At 45.3% G+C, this 14,230-nt stretch overlaps 7 protein-coding genes across 7 annotated transcripts; 3 read left to right on the forward strand and 4 right to left on the reverse strand.

The window, feature by feature from the left end:
* Positions 1 to 393: 393 nt before the first annotated feature.
* Positions 394 to 1,125, reverse strand: FPOAC1_003816 (uncharacterized protein; the record flags this gene model as incomplete). Its single annotated transcript, XM_044848371.1, has 1 exon — positions 394 to 1,125. The coding sequence occupies one exon, from the start codon at positions 1,123 to 1,125 to the stop codon at positions 394 to 396; it is 732 nt and encodes a 243-aa protein (XP_044714287.1).
* A 147-nt stretch (positions 1,126 to 1,272) lies between these two features.
* FPOAC1_003817 (uncharacterized protein) lies at positions 1,273 to 2,414 on the reverse strand (the record flags this gene model as incomplete). The annotated part of the gene is made up of 2 exons (XM_044848372.1): positions 1,273 to 2,127; positions 2,190 to 2,414. The coding sequence occupies 2 exons, from the start codon at positions 2,412 to 2,414 to the stop codon at positions 1,273 to 1,275; spliced, it is 1,080 nt and encodes a 359-aa protein (XP_044714288.1).
* Positions 2,415 to 3,152: 738 nt separating this feature from the next.
* FPOAC1_003818 (uncharacterized protein) lies at positions 3,153 to 4,236 on the forward strand (the record flags this gene model as incomplete). Its single annotated transcript, XM_044848373.1, has 3 exons — positions 3,153 to 3,341; positions 3,400 to 3,762; positions 3,817 to 4,236. 3 exons carry the CDS (start codon positions 3,153 to 3,155, stop codon positions 4,234 to 4,236), a joined length of 972 nt encoding a protein of 323 aa, XP_044714289.1.
* A 789-nt stretch (positions 4,237 to 5,025) lies between these two features.
* Positions 5,026 to 5,544, forward strand: FPOAC1_003819 (uncharacterized protein; the record flags this gene model as incomplete). Its single annotated transcript, XM_044848374.1, has 1 exon — positions 5,026 to 5,544. One exon carries the CDS (start codon positions 5,026 to 5,028, stop codon positions 5,542 to 5,544), a length of 519 nt encoding a protein of 172 aa, XP_044714290.1.
* A 203-nt stretch (positions 5,545 to 5,747) lies between these two features.
* On the reverse strand, positions 5,748 to 7,639 carry FPOAC1_003820 (uncharacterized protein; the record flags this gene model as incomplete). Its single annotated transcript, XM_044848375.1, has 10 exons — positions 5,748 to 6,034; positions 6,082 to 6,391; positions 6,442 to 6,474; positions 6,528 to 6,588; positions 6,635 to 6,850; positions 6,903 to 6,960; positions 7,010 to 7,024; positions 7,074 to 7,103; positions 7,151 to 7,280; positions 7,334 to 7,639. The coding sequence occupies 10 exons, from the start codon at positions 7,637 to 7,639 to the stop codon at positions 5,748 to 5,750; spliced, it is 1,446 nt and encodes a 481-aa protein (XP_044714291.1).
* Positions 7,640 to 9,369: 1,730 nt separating this feature from the next.
* Positions 9,370 to 10,418, reverse strand: FPOAC1_003821 (uncharacterized protein; the record flags this gene model as incomplete). The annotated part of the gene is made up of 2 exons (XM_044848376.1): positions 9,370 to 10,219; positions 10,273 to 10,418. 2 exons carry the CDS (start codon positions 10,416 to 10,418, stop codon positions 9,370 to 9,372), a joined length of 996 nt encoding a protein of 331 aa, XP_044714292.1.
* A 1,107-nt stretch (positions 10,419 to 11,525) lies between these two features.
* FPOAC1_003822 (uncharacterized protein) lies at positions 11,526 to 13,942 on the forward strand (the record flags this gene model as incomplete). Its single annotated transcript, XM_044848377.1, has 5 exons — positions 11,526 to 11,562; positions 12,442 to 12,502; positions 12,580 to 12,977; positions 13,037 to 13,056; positions 13,091 to 13,942. The coding sequence occupies 5 exons, from the start codon at positions 11,526 to 11,528 to the stop codon at positions 13,940 to 13,942; spliced, it is 1,368 nt and encodes a 455-aa protein (XP_044714293.1).
* Between the last annotated feature and the right edge of the window lie 288 nt (positions 13,943 to 14,230).

A 14,230-nucleotide genomic window follows, 5' to 3' on the forward strand; every position in this document is an offset into this window, starting at 1 on the left:
GGAGTATATGCGTTGAATGAGGCGGAAGAAATGCTACGAGAATATTGAACTTTATCATATATTCTCGTAATTCGAATGAGCCGTGGCCTGTGAAGCCGTCGATAACGAGCAGCCGCCATACAGCCTCATCATAAGGCCTCGCCGCGGGAGGCATATCGTGAGTAACCAAGCGGTTATTTGTATCCTGAAGGTGCTCATTACACCCAAACCACTCTTCAAAATCAAGCTGACGTTTCTGTACAGTAGCAGATTTCTCCCACGAGCATCGGTTGAAGTGCTTCGCCCACTCGAGCGTTATCGCCGCACTTGAGAATGCCGAGTCTGACTGAGCGAAGCGCATATCAGGATCGCCTTCAATGAACGCCCACTCAAGCGTTGGCAACGACTTGAAGATCAGCCAGGGGGCGTTGTTGCGCCGGCTGCGTTGCCTAAGCCGATGACTGTGCAAGTCTCGCGATCTTGCGGAGAAAATACCTCTGTTGCTGACTTCTTCTTGGTGCGTACAACGAGGCATTCCATCTTATCTCGTAGCATTCCGACTCTAACTCCTGCTTCATCTGCATTCCAGGTCTCTGATGCACCGATATTGTACTTCGTCATCACATCGCTGAGGCGTTGGAACCACTCCTTCGTATCATCAACGCCGCCTTCCTCATATTCGGCACGCGAAGCTTCTCTCGACTTCAATATCGATTTCGCAAGCTCAGGATGATCATCGCGGAAGCGAGAGTACCACATCTTGCTCACAGGTCTCGCATCAGGATCACGGCGGCGCCGCAGAGTAAGTGCTGCATCTTCTATTTCCCACTTGGAGGCAGGCAGGCCTGACTTTTCCATCCAGATGATATAACACACGATAGCTTCTTCTTCCTCATCCGTGAGTTGCCGCGGGCGCCCCATCTTAGGATCGACAACATCCTCATAATCTACGGTATTCGCAGCCTCAAGTCTCTTGAAGATGCGGCCGATAGATGCACGAGCAGAGCCGGCATATCGAGCTTCAGCAGCACGAAGAGTCAGTGGCTTCTTTCGGCGGCCGGCAGCATCACGATTGAGACCGCGGCGAAGTCGCTGGCGTGAAAGAACAACGGCCTGAGCAGCTCTCAGATTTGATTGTGAGGGCATAATTTTGATGGACGTGATATATGACTTTTTTACTGATTGATGTCCTAGAAATCATTGGTTTTGGCGGGCAAAAGTCATGATTTTGCGACAGCAGCCTGTGCGGGGTTGTCTCACACTTTTCGCCTTGTCTCATACTTTTGTGGCCAACTAAGCTTGCTTAGTTGGCACCCCCTCCCGGCTAGCCAACGAGTAATCTTGAGTACCTTCTTTGGCGCCGTCCCCGCAATTGGCCTGTCGTAGATTCATCCAGGGCCTTACAGCATCAAGACTTGATTGAAGGGTGAAAGTCATTTTTGAGGCGCCGATGCCTTTCATTTCAGCCACGGCACCAGGCTCCAGCCAAACTGTAGGCGTCGTCGTGTTAATGTGATCATTGGTGGAAGAATTACTGCGTTGAAGTGTTTTATACTCCTGGGATGGAAGTTCTGCGTTCCAAGCACACACGTCGCTAAAGGTTATGTACTGGCTCGAGGCGGGATCAACCCTATTAGTGTCCGGATCTATGTCAAGCAGCGGCGGTTTTGTCTTGTAGACGGCGCGGGCAGAGATATTCTCAATGTCGGAATTGGTGATTTTGGTCGACCAATAGGCGGTGGTGTTTCTATGACGGTCTGTGGCATCTGAAAGTGTATAGCGACCTATTGAGGTATCATAGAAATAGGTGCCACCGTATGGTGTTCCAGAAACAACAAAATCGCTCGATCTAAGATGTACCCATCGTTGGTAAATGTCAATGTAGGACCCGGTGGCCCCCAGAGTCTGGTCGGCTGGCTGGAACCCGAATAGTCTCCAATGGAAAGGATTTGTATCTGTTTTGTTTCCTGTCGGGGCGACCAAAAAGAGAGCTGGGTATTTATATGTGTTGGGCTCATCATCAGCCATACCACAGGCTCCGGGGCCTTTATCTAGCCAGGACGAGCTATTCGTAATGTGGTGCTGCACTGTTAAGGTGCCATTGTAGTATAACCCTGGGATACCGTAAACAATTTCTCGTTCAGTTAACTGTTGACATCCACAGGTCTTTGGGTCGCATTTCCAGCCGGAGTCGCTCTCATCATAAATACCATTATTCTGGTAAGACCATGGATTAAATCCGGGGGGGGGGGGCGGGTTTCGGCTGTGCCACCTCCACTGCCTCCACTGCCTTCTCCAGATCCGCCCCCGCCACTCGAGCCACCACCAGGCCCTCCACCAGAACCTCCCCAGGAACCTCCGCCACGCCTGGCAGCGACTGTGTTCAGATAAAAAAGAAGAAGAACAATGGCGTTGGACCGTAGATGGGCCTTCATTTCGAGTATGTCGGATGGTGTCAATAAGATCAAGGAAATGGGCTTGGCAGGATTAAATAGTAGTAATCAGTCTATTATCGCAGGGTTTATCTAAACCCGATTGTAAACAATGTGGTGTGTACCTCTGTCAGCTTCGTCCAGGGATTCGCATCCTGCTCAATATTCCACCCCTCAAAGTTGCAGGACTGCGTTGAGAATTCAGCCACCAGACAAGGATTAGAAACTTGAATCATCCTCATTCGCCTTCTGCTGTATGTGCCTCACAAGGATTATCACGCACTCGGCCCATCGTAGTTGAGATTTTTGTCTCAAACTAGTCTAAATTCCGCCTTATGATCTCATCCGATCTGGCCAGGATGACGGCGGCTAGCTTATTGCTGTGGGATCATCGCCGTTGTAAACTTTAATTTTATGTTTCAACATCTATCAGATAGATCTCGACTTCCGTACTGGACAGCACTATACCTCTTGATATTACAGCCTTTTAGAACAAGTCATTCTTTTTTTCATATTCCATAACTACAACCTAGGTGTTATTGAATACTTGCAGATCATTAACCTGAAATTGATCAATATACGGGGATGTAAGCATTGGGGGCCAAGTATATGTCGATCTTGAGAACCATAAAAGCAATAAGTAGCCGAGCCCCCTTGGTTTCCATAAACTAATCTCTCTGTGAACCTCTTTCTGCAATCATTGGCCAGCCACTCAAATTTGCAGTCCCAACAGCTATCGTCATGTCCCTATTTGGCGATGAAGAACCGGCGACCGACATCGATCCTAACGTCTGGTACCATCTCACCGAAGACTTCGTTGACAATTATAACGGAAGCTTCAAGAGTATGCTGCAAACATACAAGGAGGATAGCGGGGACGATGGGTTTCGCGTCTTTCCCATTGCCGACAGGAAAACATACTGGCAGTTTGTACGTTCCATGGATAAAGACACGATATGATGTCGAGATTATCTAATCAAGCTCCCAGCAACCCATAAACAAAACACGAGGCCGATACGAGCTTCGCTGCTCCGAAACGAAGACTCGGAAACAGTTCGCCGTATGTTATCGAGATTTTGAATCGGTCGAGAACCGACGCACACGCGCTTGTCTAACCGACAGTGATGGGGGCGAGTCGCAACAATGGGATGTGTCTCTGTGGGGAACGAATAAGACGGGAAAATACTTATTCACAAACGTCGGAAATGGCACTGAATATCACCTCGATGTGATTCCTGGTGACGCCGTCTTTATGAGCCCAAATCTCGACGGAAATCAAAACAGGCAGCGTTGGTTGATGACCAGTGTCAGCGATGTCAACGATGACGCCTACAGTACTGTCTTCGCAAAAGTAAGTTTGGCTTCAACATCCAGATATCAAACTCGATAGCTAATCAATATCAAGCCCGTTTCCGAGTCAACACATGTTTCAGTGACGACAACAGATTCGCCGGATGAAGTAGCCACAGAATCCACCTCATCCTCGTCATCCTCGTCATCGGACTCGGGTTCCAGCAGCATCTCAGGTGGTGTGATCGCAGGTATCGTAATAGGAGCTGTACTCGGTGTTCTCGCGATTGCTCTTTTGGGATTCTTTCTCTGGCGACGCAAGAGACGCACCAGTCGCCTTCCTTCTGAGCTTAGTGGCACAATGGGCAACCACGGCGCACCTGGAGATGATCATACCCGGTTTACCGGTTACAAGGCAGAAATCGATTCGACTCCCATAAATTCCACCTCACCGGCACCACCAGCTTACGAATTGTCGAATACTGAAAAACCCGTCGAACTCCCGGCAGCCGAGCAGAGACACGAGCTGAGTTAAATGTCACCATAGATATCGTCTTTGGTACTGGACGTACCTATTACAAGGAAGATCCCATACAGATACAGAGGGTAGCTGATGGTATATAAGCTAAGCAGATTAAACGTACTATACATGGTCTTTGGGTCGAGCATGCCACGAGTTACGACTCTTTTATCTTTTCCCCCGTATTATATTTAGTCAAAGGATTCTGAAGAAAAGTATCGACATAAAACTTGCAGACCCCTCGTTCGACATGAAGATCAATAATTGTCTTCTATAGCGCTTGTTTTGATGCTACTAAACCTTATTTCCAACTCGTCCGCAGTAGCACGACATCGCTCGGCATATTCATCATTCATCCGATGATTCGACAACGCAACTAGAAGAAGTCCACGTCTGACTAACAACTGAAATTCCAGCATCTGCCCTCTCACGTCAGCGAGCGTTTTGGCCATTATGCGAAACAGGCATACTGACCTTTATTCCTCGTCTTCTCCAATAGAATAGTAGTCCGATATCCGCACGAGCGTTCTCTCAAGCGTATTCCTCGATTTTATGGACTGCAGATGTCAGCCACGTAGTGTATAAAAACATAGATATGGCCAATTGGATACGGAGTCCGAACAGAGTTTCGGCAATGGTCGTAATTAAAACTGATGACGTGTATGGCGGTCCGAGCAGATGACAAGCTTTCTGGAAAGAAGTATAAATACCTCGATTCATCTCGTATCTGAATAACCTTATCCCTTGACTAGAACAAACAACGACTCCAACTTTTTTCATACTACCCAAATAATTTATTTAGATATGTCTTTATTCTCAAAAGCTTACCTCCTTCTCGTACTCGCTGCTCTCGTAACATGCACCCCATTCTGCAGCTATAAACCATCCTCGAACGCAACCCTTGAAAATTTCCCGAGGGCGTCGCCTGGTTCCCCTTACGACCCCAATATCCTTTCCCAAGTCCCTGTAGCATCAGTGTGCAGCTCCGCCAACGCGACCGATGAGCTGTCCTGTGCCAGAAGATACATTGACATCATTGATGAGCAACTCGCCTTCCTCTACGCCCGACGTTTAGGTTACGCTGCCGTCGCTGGGTTCGCGAAATACGCCCAGGGTGTCGAACTAAATGATCCAGGTAGGAATGAGGCTGTTGCTGAGGGCATGGCACAGAGGGTTCTTAAGTATGGGGGCAGCAAGGAGGCAGGGAGAGTTATGGGAGGCGAGGGATGCCAGATCTATGTGAGCTTGGAGTTTGAAGTGTCGGAGATCAAAGAGACTTGTGATTCTGAGTTTCGAGAGGATATTAAGAGAGATTGCAACTAAGCAACATCTTGAACGAGTGTTTCATTCTATTTTATATCAGAGTCCTGCGCACCGGATGAGATAATTACTTTACTCACAATATTCAGCAGTGAGAGTAAGTTGCTACAAGCTCAGCTGAGATACTGTCAGAGAAGGATTATATATGCCTCTGTATCAAACTTTATATATTGAACGACCAATGACCTCAAACTGCTGTCTACTATCTAAGCCGCGTTGAAGTACAGAGATTTAGTGGTGCAGTACGCCTTAACACCCTCGATACCATGCTCAGCACCAAGACCACTCTGCTTAGCACCACCAAAGGCAACATTGGGGTTAAGCTCGTGATGTGCGTTAATCCAAACTGTGCCTGCATTAATCTTTCCAGCCATTCTTTCTGCCCTCTCCATATCCTTAGTCCAGACAGAGGCACTAAGACCCATAGGGTTATCGTTGGCACGTCGAAGGACGTCCTTCTCGTCCTTCCACTTCAACACAGGGAAGACAGGGCCTGTAGAATGTTAGTGCCACATCGCTATAATGAGAGGGTAATTGTACCGAATGGCTCCTCCTGCACAATTCTAGAGTCATCGGGGGGGTTCTCTACAATGGTAGGAGTGATGAAGTATCCCTTGCCAGCCGTTGATGCACTGGTCGAACCAGCTGCCAGCTTGAAACCCTGGGACTCGATATCTGCGAGTAGGTTCTTCACCCTATCGAACTGCAGGTGATTCTGTACTGGACCCAGAGCTGTGTTACTGTCCAGACCATCGCCCACAGTAAAGCTGTTAACCGCTGCGGCTAGCTCTTTCACCAAGTCGTCATAGATCGATTCATGAGCGTAGATTCGCTTGATGGCCATACAGAGCTATTCTTTCCATCAGTCAAGCTCAGTTTAGAGGACGTTTCGCAACTTACCTGACCAGAGTTCATGAGTGCTCCGAAGGCGATCTAATTAGCTTAGAGTAAGTACGTGTCTTCAAGTCTTCTTTTGAAGAACTTACCTTTGGAGCAATCTCCTTAACATCAACGTCATCGCAGATAATAGCGGGATCATTACCTCCCCTACCAGCGTTAATAATCGATCACTGACTACTAAGAGTCGACTCACAGTTCGAGGGTGACGCGCTTAAGCGTTGGTGCAGCGCTCTGCAAGACCTTCTTTCCAGTTGCTGTAGATCCAGTAAAGCTGATCTTATCCACGCCCGGGTGGGCCGTGAGCCACGGTCCAAGGTTATCGTCACCGCTGAGTGCTTGAACGACACCTGTGGGGAAATATTGGGAGGCCAGCTCAGCGAGCTTCAGTCCGCAGTAGGGAGTGAAGGGTCTGTACCGGAGAGTTATTATGTTTGTCTTGATAAAACTATTATGAAACTTACGATGGCTTGAGAATGAAAGCGTTACCGGCAATCAGAGCTGGGCCAATCTTGGCAGTGGCTGTTCGAAGGTCAATATTGTGTATCGAAACGAGACAAGGTGGTTTTACCTAAGAAAACAGGGACTGGATTTGTTAGTTTTGTATGAAAGGATTTCCAGGGAGATTCACTCACAATTCCAAGGCACGATGCCGACCGCAACACCTATGGCTGGTTAGTTTAAGAGACTAGATTAGTTGTGACACACGCACCGAGAGGGACGTATTTTGTGACGACTCGACGGCCTGGCTTGTCCTCAATCACATGCTCAGGATCGGGCAGTTGTGCATATCCCTTGAGGAACTGAACAGCCAACATAATCTCGTATTGGGCAAGTTGAATCTTTTTTGCTTATCAGAACAAAACCATTGTGAGAAGTCGGCCATTGGACCTACAGATTTTCCTTGCTCCTTGACTAGCAAGACAGCAAGTTCCTCTTTAATACCATCAATGCCATCCGCATATTTGGACACTAGGTTCTGTCGCTCCTTGTATGGGACATCAGCCCAGACTTCAGATGCCTTCTTGGCAGCTTCGACAGCTCTGTCAACATCTTCTGGGGTCGACACTGGCACTGGGTGGTTCTTCTCAAGAGTAGATGGGTTAGTGTTCTGGGCGGTCTCCTTGGTGGTTTCGAGCTTCCCGTCGATGACGTTATAGAACTCTGTGAAGCTGAGCTTTTTGGTAGATTCGACGGCCATATTGACTGATGTTGATAGTAATTGGATAAATAGGAGTTCTAAATCAGGTCTCCTTGCAATGGATGTGACATTGGTCAGTACTTATAGCTAGAATTTACGCATGAAATATTATGTCAGTACCATCACATGTTTGGATACCCTGGCCACGGATGTTTCATCCGCCGGCGATATTGCCAGATGCCTCGAAGCGGTGAACCTGTACCCTGAAACATTTGCTGAAAAGCGGATTCGCAGCTAAGCGGAGCTAGGAAGGATACTCCAAAGAGGCTATAGTCTAGATTTAATTGTGGGATCCGCTCGTAAGGCATCAAGAAGACCCTAGTACAGATGCATTATGCTGAAGAAATGCAGACATTCCCCTGCGACATGCCAAGACACTGGAATCGATTTCTGACGATTTTATAAGAGGAGCAGTAATGCTTTATACGATCTTTGCATTAACGATCCAGTGACAAATCCATTCAAGTTGAGCGATAGATATGGAGGTTTAAAATACCGCAACTCCACTGATCAGGAGATTTGCCCCTGGAGACATGCCAGACTAGACAGGATAATAATAAGGCTAGACAGGATGCTCGGGTTAGTGTAATGTGAAACGGGTTAAAGCTTTGATTGCGCCACGCATTAGCCGCCAGATTACGGTAATGGAAATTTGATATCAACGGCCGCTTAATTAATTAAGGTGGCAACGTCGGCTAGCCTCAAAATTTAGCTATTGATTTAGAACGTGACACTAAGAATAGAGAAATAAAGGACCTCATTACATATTACCTGGTCCACTGATGACATCTCAGCTAATTGCTTTGAGAGGAGGGCGAGGGTTAGTAAGTTCTTAAAGCCATCTCAGTCTGTTCTAGTCCGGGGGTTTGCTGATACAGTCACTATGACGAATTGGACTTGAACTATAACAGTGCAGAGAAGAAAAACAGAAAATACCAATGGAAGCCCATTACTACTGCTGAAGTCAAATTCGTGTATATAAATGCACTTTGTCTCGACATTGTCAGATTACTCACGCCACGACCCATTATTAGTGACCATGACTATTCATCAGTTACTTCTACAGTGAAAAGCTTTTCTAGGCAATAAGGACTAGTCCTATCTCCACTGCTGTTGGGAAAGGCAGCTGGCTTAAGACATCCCTCGATTTTGCTGGCTCATGCCACGTATATAATTCCACCTATCGAACAGAAATAAAGCGGAACACTGCTCAGTATGCATATAATTAAAGGCAATCGTGATGGATGGTAAATGGACCCAAGAAAAGCGCCAGAGAAACAATGGCTTGACTTGATGCCTGTAGGTATTCAAGCATTGCCATTGATGTCATGCTCTAAGCTCGATTATTCTAGGCCCTCTTGACTTGGTGTCTGCCCGAGCAATTGTGACCCCAATGACCTTGTTCTTGTAGTGGAGTGTCCATGGACCTGGCAACTAATCAGCGAGGATATCAACAATGCCTGTTCTGTTGTATTGGACATACTGGCTGTGAAGAGGAATTTATTGAAAGGGTTGGAGGTTGGGGGGGAGTTGATTCATAGTTATCGTTACGCAGCATCTTGTTTTTCTCCTGTTGATAAGTTGAAGAATGTCAGAGATGGGATAAATACAAAAATAGTCTTTATAGTAAATGGGAGAGAGGAAAGGGAACCCTCTATACTACATCTAATAAACACAGTTCTGAAGTTCTAATCTATCTAGGGTGAATACTTGTATTACTAATCTGATACTTACAACTTTGCCCTGTGGTGCATCACGGGACATCCGCCTGTCTTGGCTACTCCTGATTGACCTGAGGCAGTGGGTGCCGAATCACTCTTCTTTGGTGCACTTTTGTAACCTCCCTTCTGATTATCAGTGTTCATCACAGTTCCCTCCGCATCTCTCGCTATCCCAAGCTCTAGCAACTTCGCAAAAGCTTTCTTAAAGTCTTCGAAAAATACATCCTTGTCCTCTGCATAGATGTGCACATACTTGGAGAACTCAGGGTCCGTCGTGAGTGCCATGTCAGTGGGAAGCATCATCAACTCTTCCTCTGTATCTTCATCAATTGAAGAGAACTGTAGCACGGCAGACTCGGGGATTGTCTTTTCAGTCCAAGTTTCTGATAGTAGGAGACGGAAGTACTGGTTGGAGAACCGGGTAGGATTGTTGACCCATTTGCCTTCAAAGCCGGAATTTGCAGTATGGCAACGACCAAGATTATGCGCACCGCTAAGGGCTACGATCTCGCGATCGTTGAAACCCATTCGATAGAAAATGTGGCGGATATGTTCTGCTCCTTGTGCTGCATCTGGGAGACGACCGCGAGGAGGAAGTTTACTGTCGTCGACAAAGTCGGTTCGTCCAGGAAGCCAATCAATTTCTGGTCCACCCATGGCATGGATCGCCGTCACGCCAGCGAGAGTCCAGAGGTCAGCGTATGTTATCCACGGGTGAAGACGTTTGACGGGCTCAAGCAAAACACGAGCATTCTGCAGGCCAGCATTGGCAGGATCTCCACCTTCAGCCTCGTAGCGCATGCCAGCGCCGTTTGAACCGCCTGTGTCAGTTACTTTGTCGTATGTGCCGGATGAGTGCCTGGGAACAGGTTAGTAATCGAACTGCATATCTTGGATGTTGTGCAGACTTACCAAGCTAGACGCACGAGAACGGGGCCGGCACTTCCATCGTCGTAATCAGGCTGGTTAAGAAGTTCAATGATTGATTTCCGAACGGCAGCAAAGTCACCAGGGTTTGACTCTTTGTCTTTTGACTGCGGTTGATCGACGATACCCATCTTTACCTATAATGGTAAGAAAACTTTAAAAGGCTATGAAATGAAGAAAAATGAAGCATAATTACAGCGAGCATACGATAGATTAAAAGAGTGTATTATGATTTGCAGAGTAATTTGGATAAAGCCTCGGTAACCCTTAAAGATCCACAGTTGCTGCTCCAATATGGCCTCATGTGGTTCCGAGTCTTGAGCATATCTGGCATATGACACCGGAATAGCGGAGCCTCATATCAAACTTTTCTTATCGCGTGCACGTCCGTCCCACCGAGATGGCTTTGGCTCTTGTGAAGGAAAACAAGTAATCTATAATAACCGAGGATATCTGGAATTTATCAGCATGTGTCAACGGCTTAACTCCTAATAGTAGTTATTAACTAAATCGGCAGACTAATCTTGTTAACAATAACCATGATTGATCTTTTGGATTAGATAAGATTAGATAAGATTAGATAGCAGAGCTTGTTCCCGTGTAGGGTACCCTTATTTGAACATGGTAACTATAGATAAATTGCCATCAGTAAGTCTACCTAGCTATCGATGAGTTAGTCGAGCTGATATGAAGTAGATGACGAATGTATTCAGTTTGTTGTTATCAATACTGAACTGCGATAAAAATATTTATAGACAAGCAGCTTAGAGACAAGATCAATAATTATTCCAAAGACCATGTAGTAGCTAATTTATTTCACTTTACTCTACTATATCCGCCCAGGCTCTTCGTTTTCTTCTTTCTCATTTCTGTTCTCGTTTCTGTTCTCGATAGATATGCAAGCCCAGTGCATCTGCACTATGGCCTGCATTGAAGTCAAGGTTTAACACTTCCAATGTGTGTTTAAGCGCAGAAAGTGTCTTTACGATATCAAACGCTCCACTGGAGGTATCTGCCCCACTATAACTCGCCAAACCACCAACCGACCTTGGGAGTCGAAACAATAATAACCATCAAGAGGCTTACGGTAATATCAAGATTATTGATTTCCAATCTTTTTGTGGTTTCTATGCTCGGAATGAAGAATGCAGTTATCTTGTATATTTTATGTATGGTCACAGTTTCAAACGCAGGAATTAAATATATTGACTGTATATTCAAAAATCCCGAGCTGGCTAATGTCTCTCGTCGTTTCAATGGATATTTTCGGAGCGGGTATGTTAGCTTCTGAAGTGGGGGGTTTGTTATTTGTCTATATATATAGTTGACTTTAAGCATGAACTATCTAGATAGTCTAGTGAATAGGTTGCTGACATGTTTTCTGGAAACAAAGAAGGTGGAAACATTCTCGTAGAGGAAGAAAAACGGATTATCAGGGTAATTACAAATTTTGCCAATGTTTTCAGCCGTTGTGTAACCTAAGTCTAAGCAACGTGCATACTTTCATAATCTGATTTCCGGACGACAATCACTCAGCTAACCTAGGGTCTCCTACTGCGGGCCATGGAGATCATAAACCATGCAGATTGTACACAGATACAATGCAAGAATAAAGAACTAATAATTGAAACCGTTTATAGTAATACGATTTGGAGAAGTTCAGGTTGTCACGGTTGCTGTTTGCCACGTCTCATTTGTGGCCTTCTCAGCCAGGTATTTCATTTTGTCCGAATTTCGCTTGTGGGTACTAGCCGGGCCTCAGACATTGTCTTTCCTTGGCTGTTCACTTACGCAGTAAAGATCAGCGAGTGAGTTTATGACAAGCTGACAACCCCGTAATTCAGCCATTCATAAGGCGTCTTCCCAGAGCCTGCTTTTCAGCTGCTGCAAGAAACAATATTGATCGCCTCATAATGACCAACTGCATAACCACACATCCCGGACTGCCATGGAACATGAGCCCGCATAATATCTGAGAAAACCGGTCACATTCCCACCCGCAAATACCTCAACTTCTATGGCACAAGTCAAAGTCTCTACTCATATCTATTCAGAAAATCGATTCCATCAACACACCTGTATCACGAATCTCAGAAATGCATACTGCAACATTTTCACGTTCATCGATAGTTCTGTTAATATTGTTGGTCACAGAGGTGCTTGCTGACGATGAAGATACTGATTTCCTTATGAATGTATTTTCCGATCTTGGCCCGTCAGTTACGTTACTAATTACTCGTCTAACTGAATTGCCGTGCGTCCTTCATGACGCAGACTAATCTAGTGCTTCAGTGTCCTTGCGTTATTCGGCGAACAATTCGCCCGTCAGTTTCTCAGTGAGACGTTCACTTGGTATGATCACCTCATCTTTGCCTGTGTCCCATTGGGGATTATGACAGCTATCGCGGGCGCAATTCGTGTTGAGGGCCGCCCAGTACTTAAAGCCTTTATTGGCCGTGCTCGCCAAAATCAAGCTGCCGTGGAAATAGAGTATATGTCTTCTACGTCTGCCGAGGTAGGGGAATTGTTCAATGGGAAGGGTATTGTCAGAACTATGGGGCAGTCAAAGATTGCGCAGTTCATTGTTTTCCCACATGTGTTCAACATGTACGAGGCGAACAGAAAAACACTTGGCATACACACGTTGAAGTCTGCGACAAAGAAAGGTGAAGAAGTTCTTAGAAAAGAAGGTAAGTCTAAGAGTTATGCAGTTGCAGTCCTGTGTCAAGAGCTGACATATGCTTGTCAGATTATCACGATGAGCTTGATGTGCGTCTCATGAAATGGGCCAAACCATCCCAAGTTCGATCCGAATCTCGGGAAAAAAAAACTCGAAGATGGTACGGACAATGATGATATTACAACGAATTACTGGGACTCTCTGCAATATCCCAATCTTCAGTTGAACATTGCAGCTAAGAGAATTACACTGCAACGAAGGAGTGTGGAGCTGCACTTGGCTGCTGCTATATCAATCATCTTACAAGCGTCGCTTCTTGTGATAGCCGTGGTGATTCCATATCGAGTCAACAGTTTTGAACAACAACCTTGGGGTCTTCCTTGCTACATGATCGGCTCTGTTCTGCTGTTCATAGGCATGCTCGCTTGCTCCGTTGCTATTGAAAGGAGTACAAAAGAGTTTAAATGGTTTCCAAATGACTCACAAGCCATTAAGGAAAAGCCCATGTGTTTATTCTGGGTGCAGGGGAAACAGCGAGTCAGTGACCAAGAATTTGGCTCTTATATCATTTACGCACAAAATAAAGATTTTATTTCGACATCGAGCCGAAAAGAAGACGTCGAATATGAAGAGAAGGTCAAAGGTGATCAGACTAAGCCCCGTTACCGAACGAAGTCAACTACCAAGACGCAAGAATATTCCGAACAGAAAGAAGAAAGTATAAAAGGGAAGGCTGACGCAAAACTTCCATGGGACCGCGATATTCGGGCAATCGTTGCTCTCCTTGCTGGTGGCTCTGGATTCACTATTCAGTTTATAGGTCTTAGAGGCCTTCCATGGCCTGTTGCTGTTGCGCACCTCGGGGCTATTATCATCATGGCCATGATAAGGGCATTGGTCAGGCGACGACTTGGGGAAGATACCCAATATCGTGAGGCTCCATCAGAGTATGAACTTGACTACCTAGCTATATAACTAGTCAAGACCCAGTGCCATGCTCTTATATCTCTTAAAGAGAATCCTAACTATTATATTAAATTTTATTATATTAAAAGCTATAATATTAATTATAAGCTTTTTTTTTTTTTTTAGAATTTTTTTTAATTTTTTAATTTTATAAGATTTTTAATATAATAAATTCTAATTTAATAAATTTTTTATAAAATAATATTATTTTTATTAAATATTTTATAAATTATTTTAAAAATTAAAAAATAATTTTAAAATATTTTATTTTTTAATATATTAATATTATTATTATAT

The sequence above is a fragment of the Fusarium poae genome, chromosome 1, assembly GCF_019609905.1.
Source record: "Fusarium poae strain DAOMC 252244 chromosome 1, whole genome shotgun sequence".
Classification (NCBI taxonomy): domain Eukaryota; kingdom Fungi; phylum Ascomycota; class Sordariomycetes; order Hypocreales; family Nectriaceae; genus Fusarium; species Fusarium poae.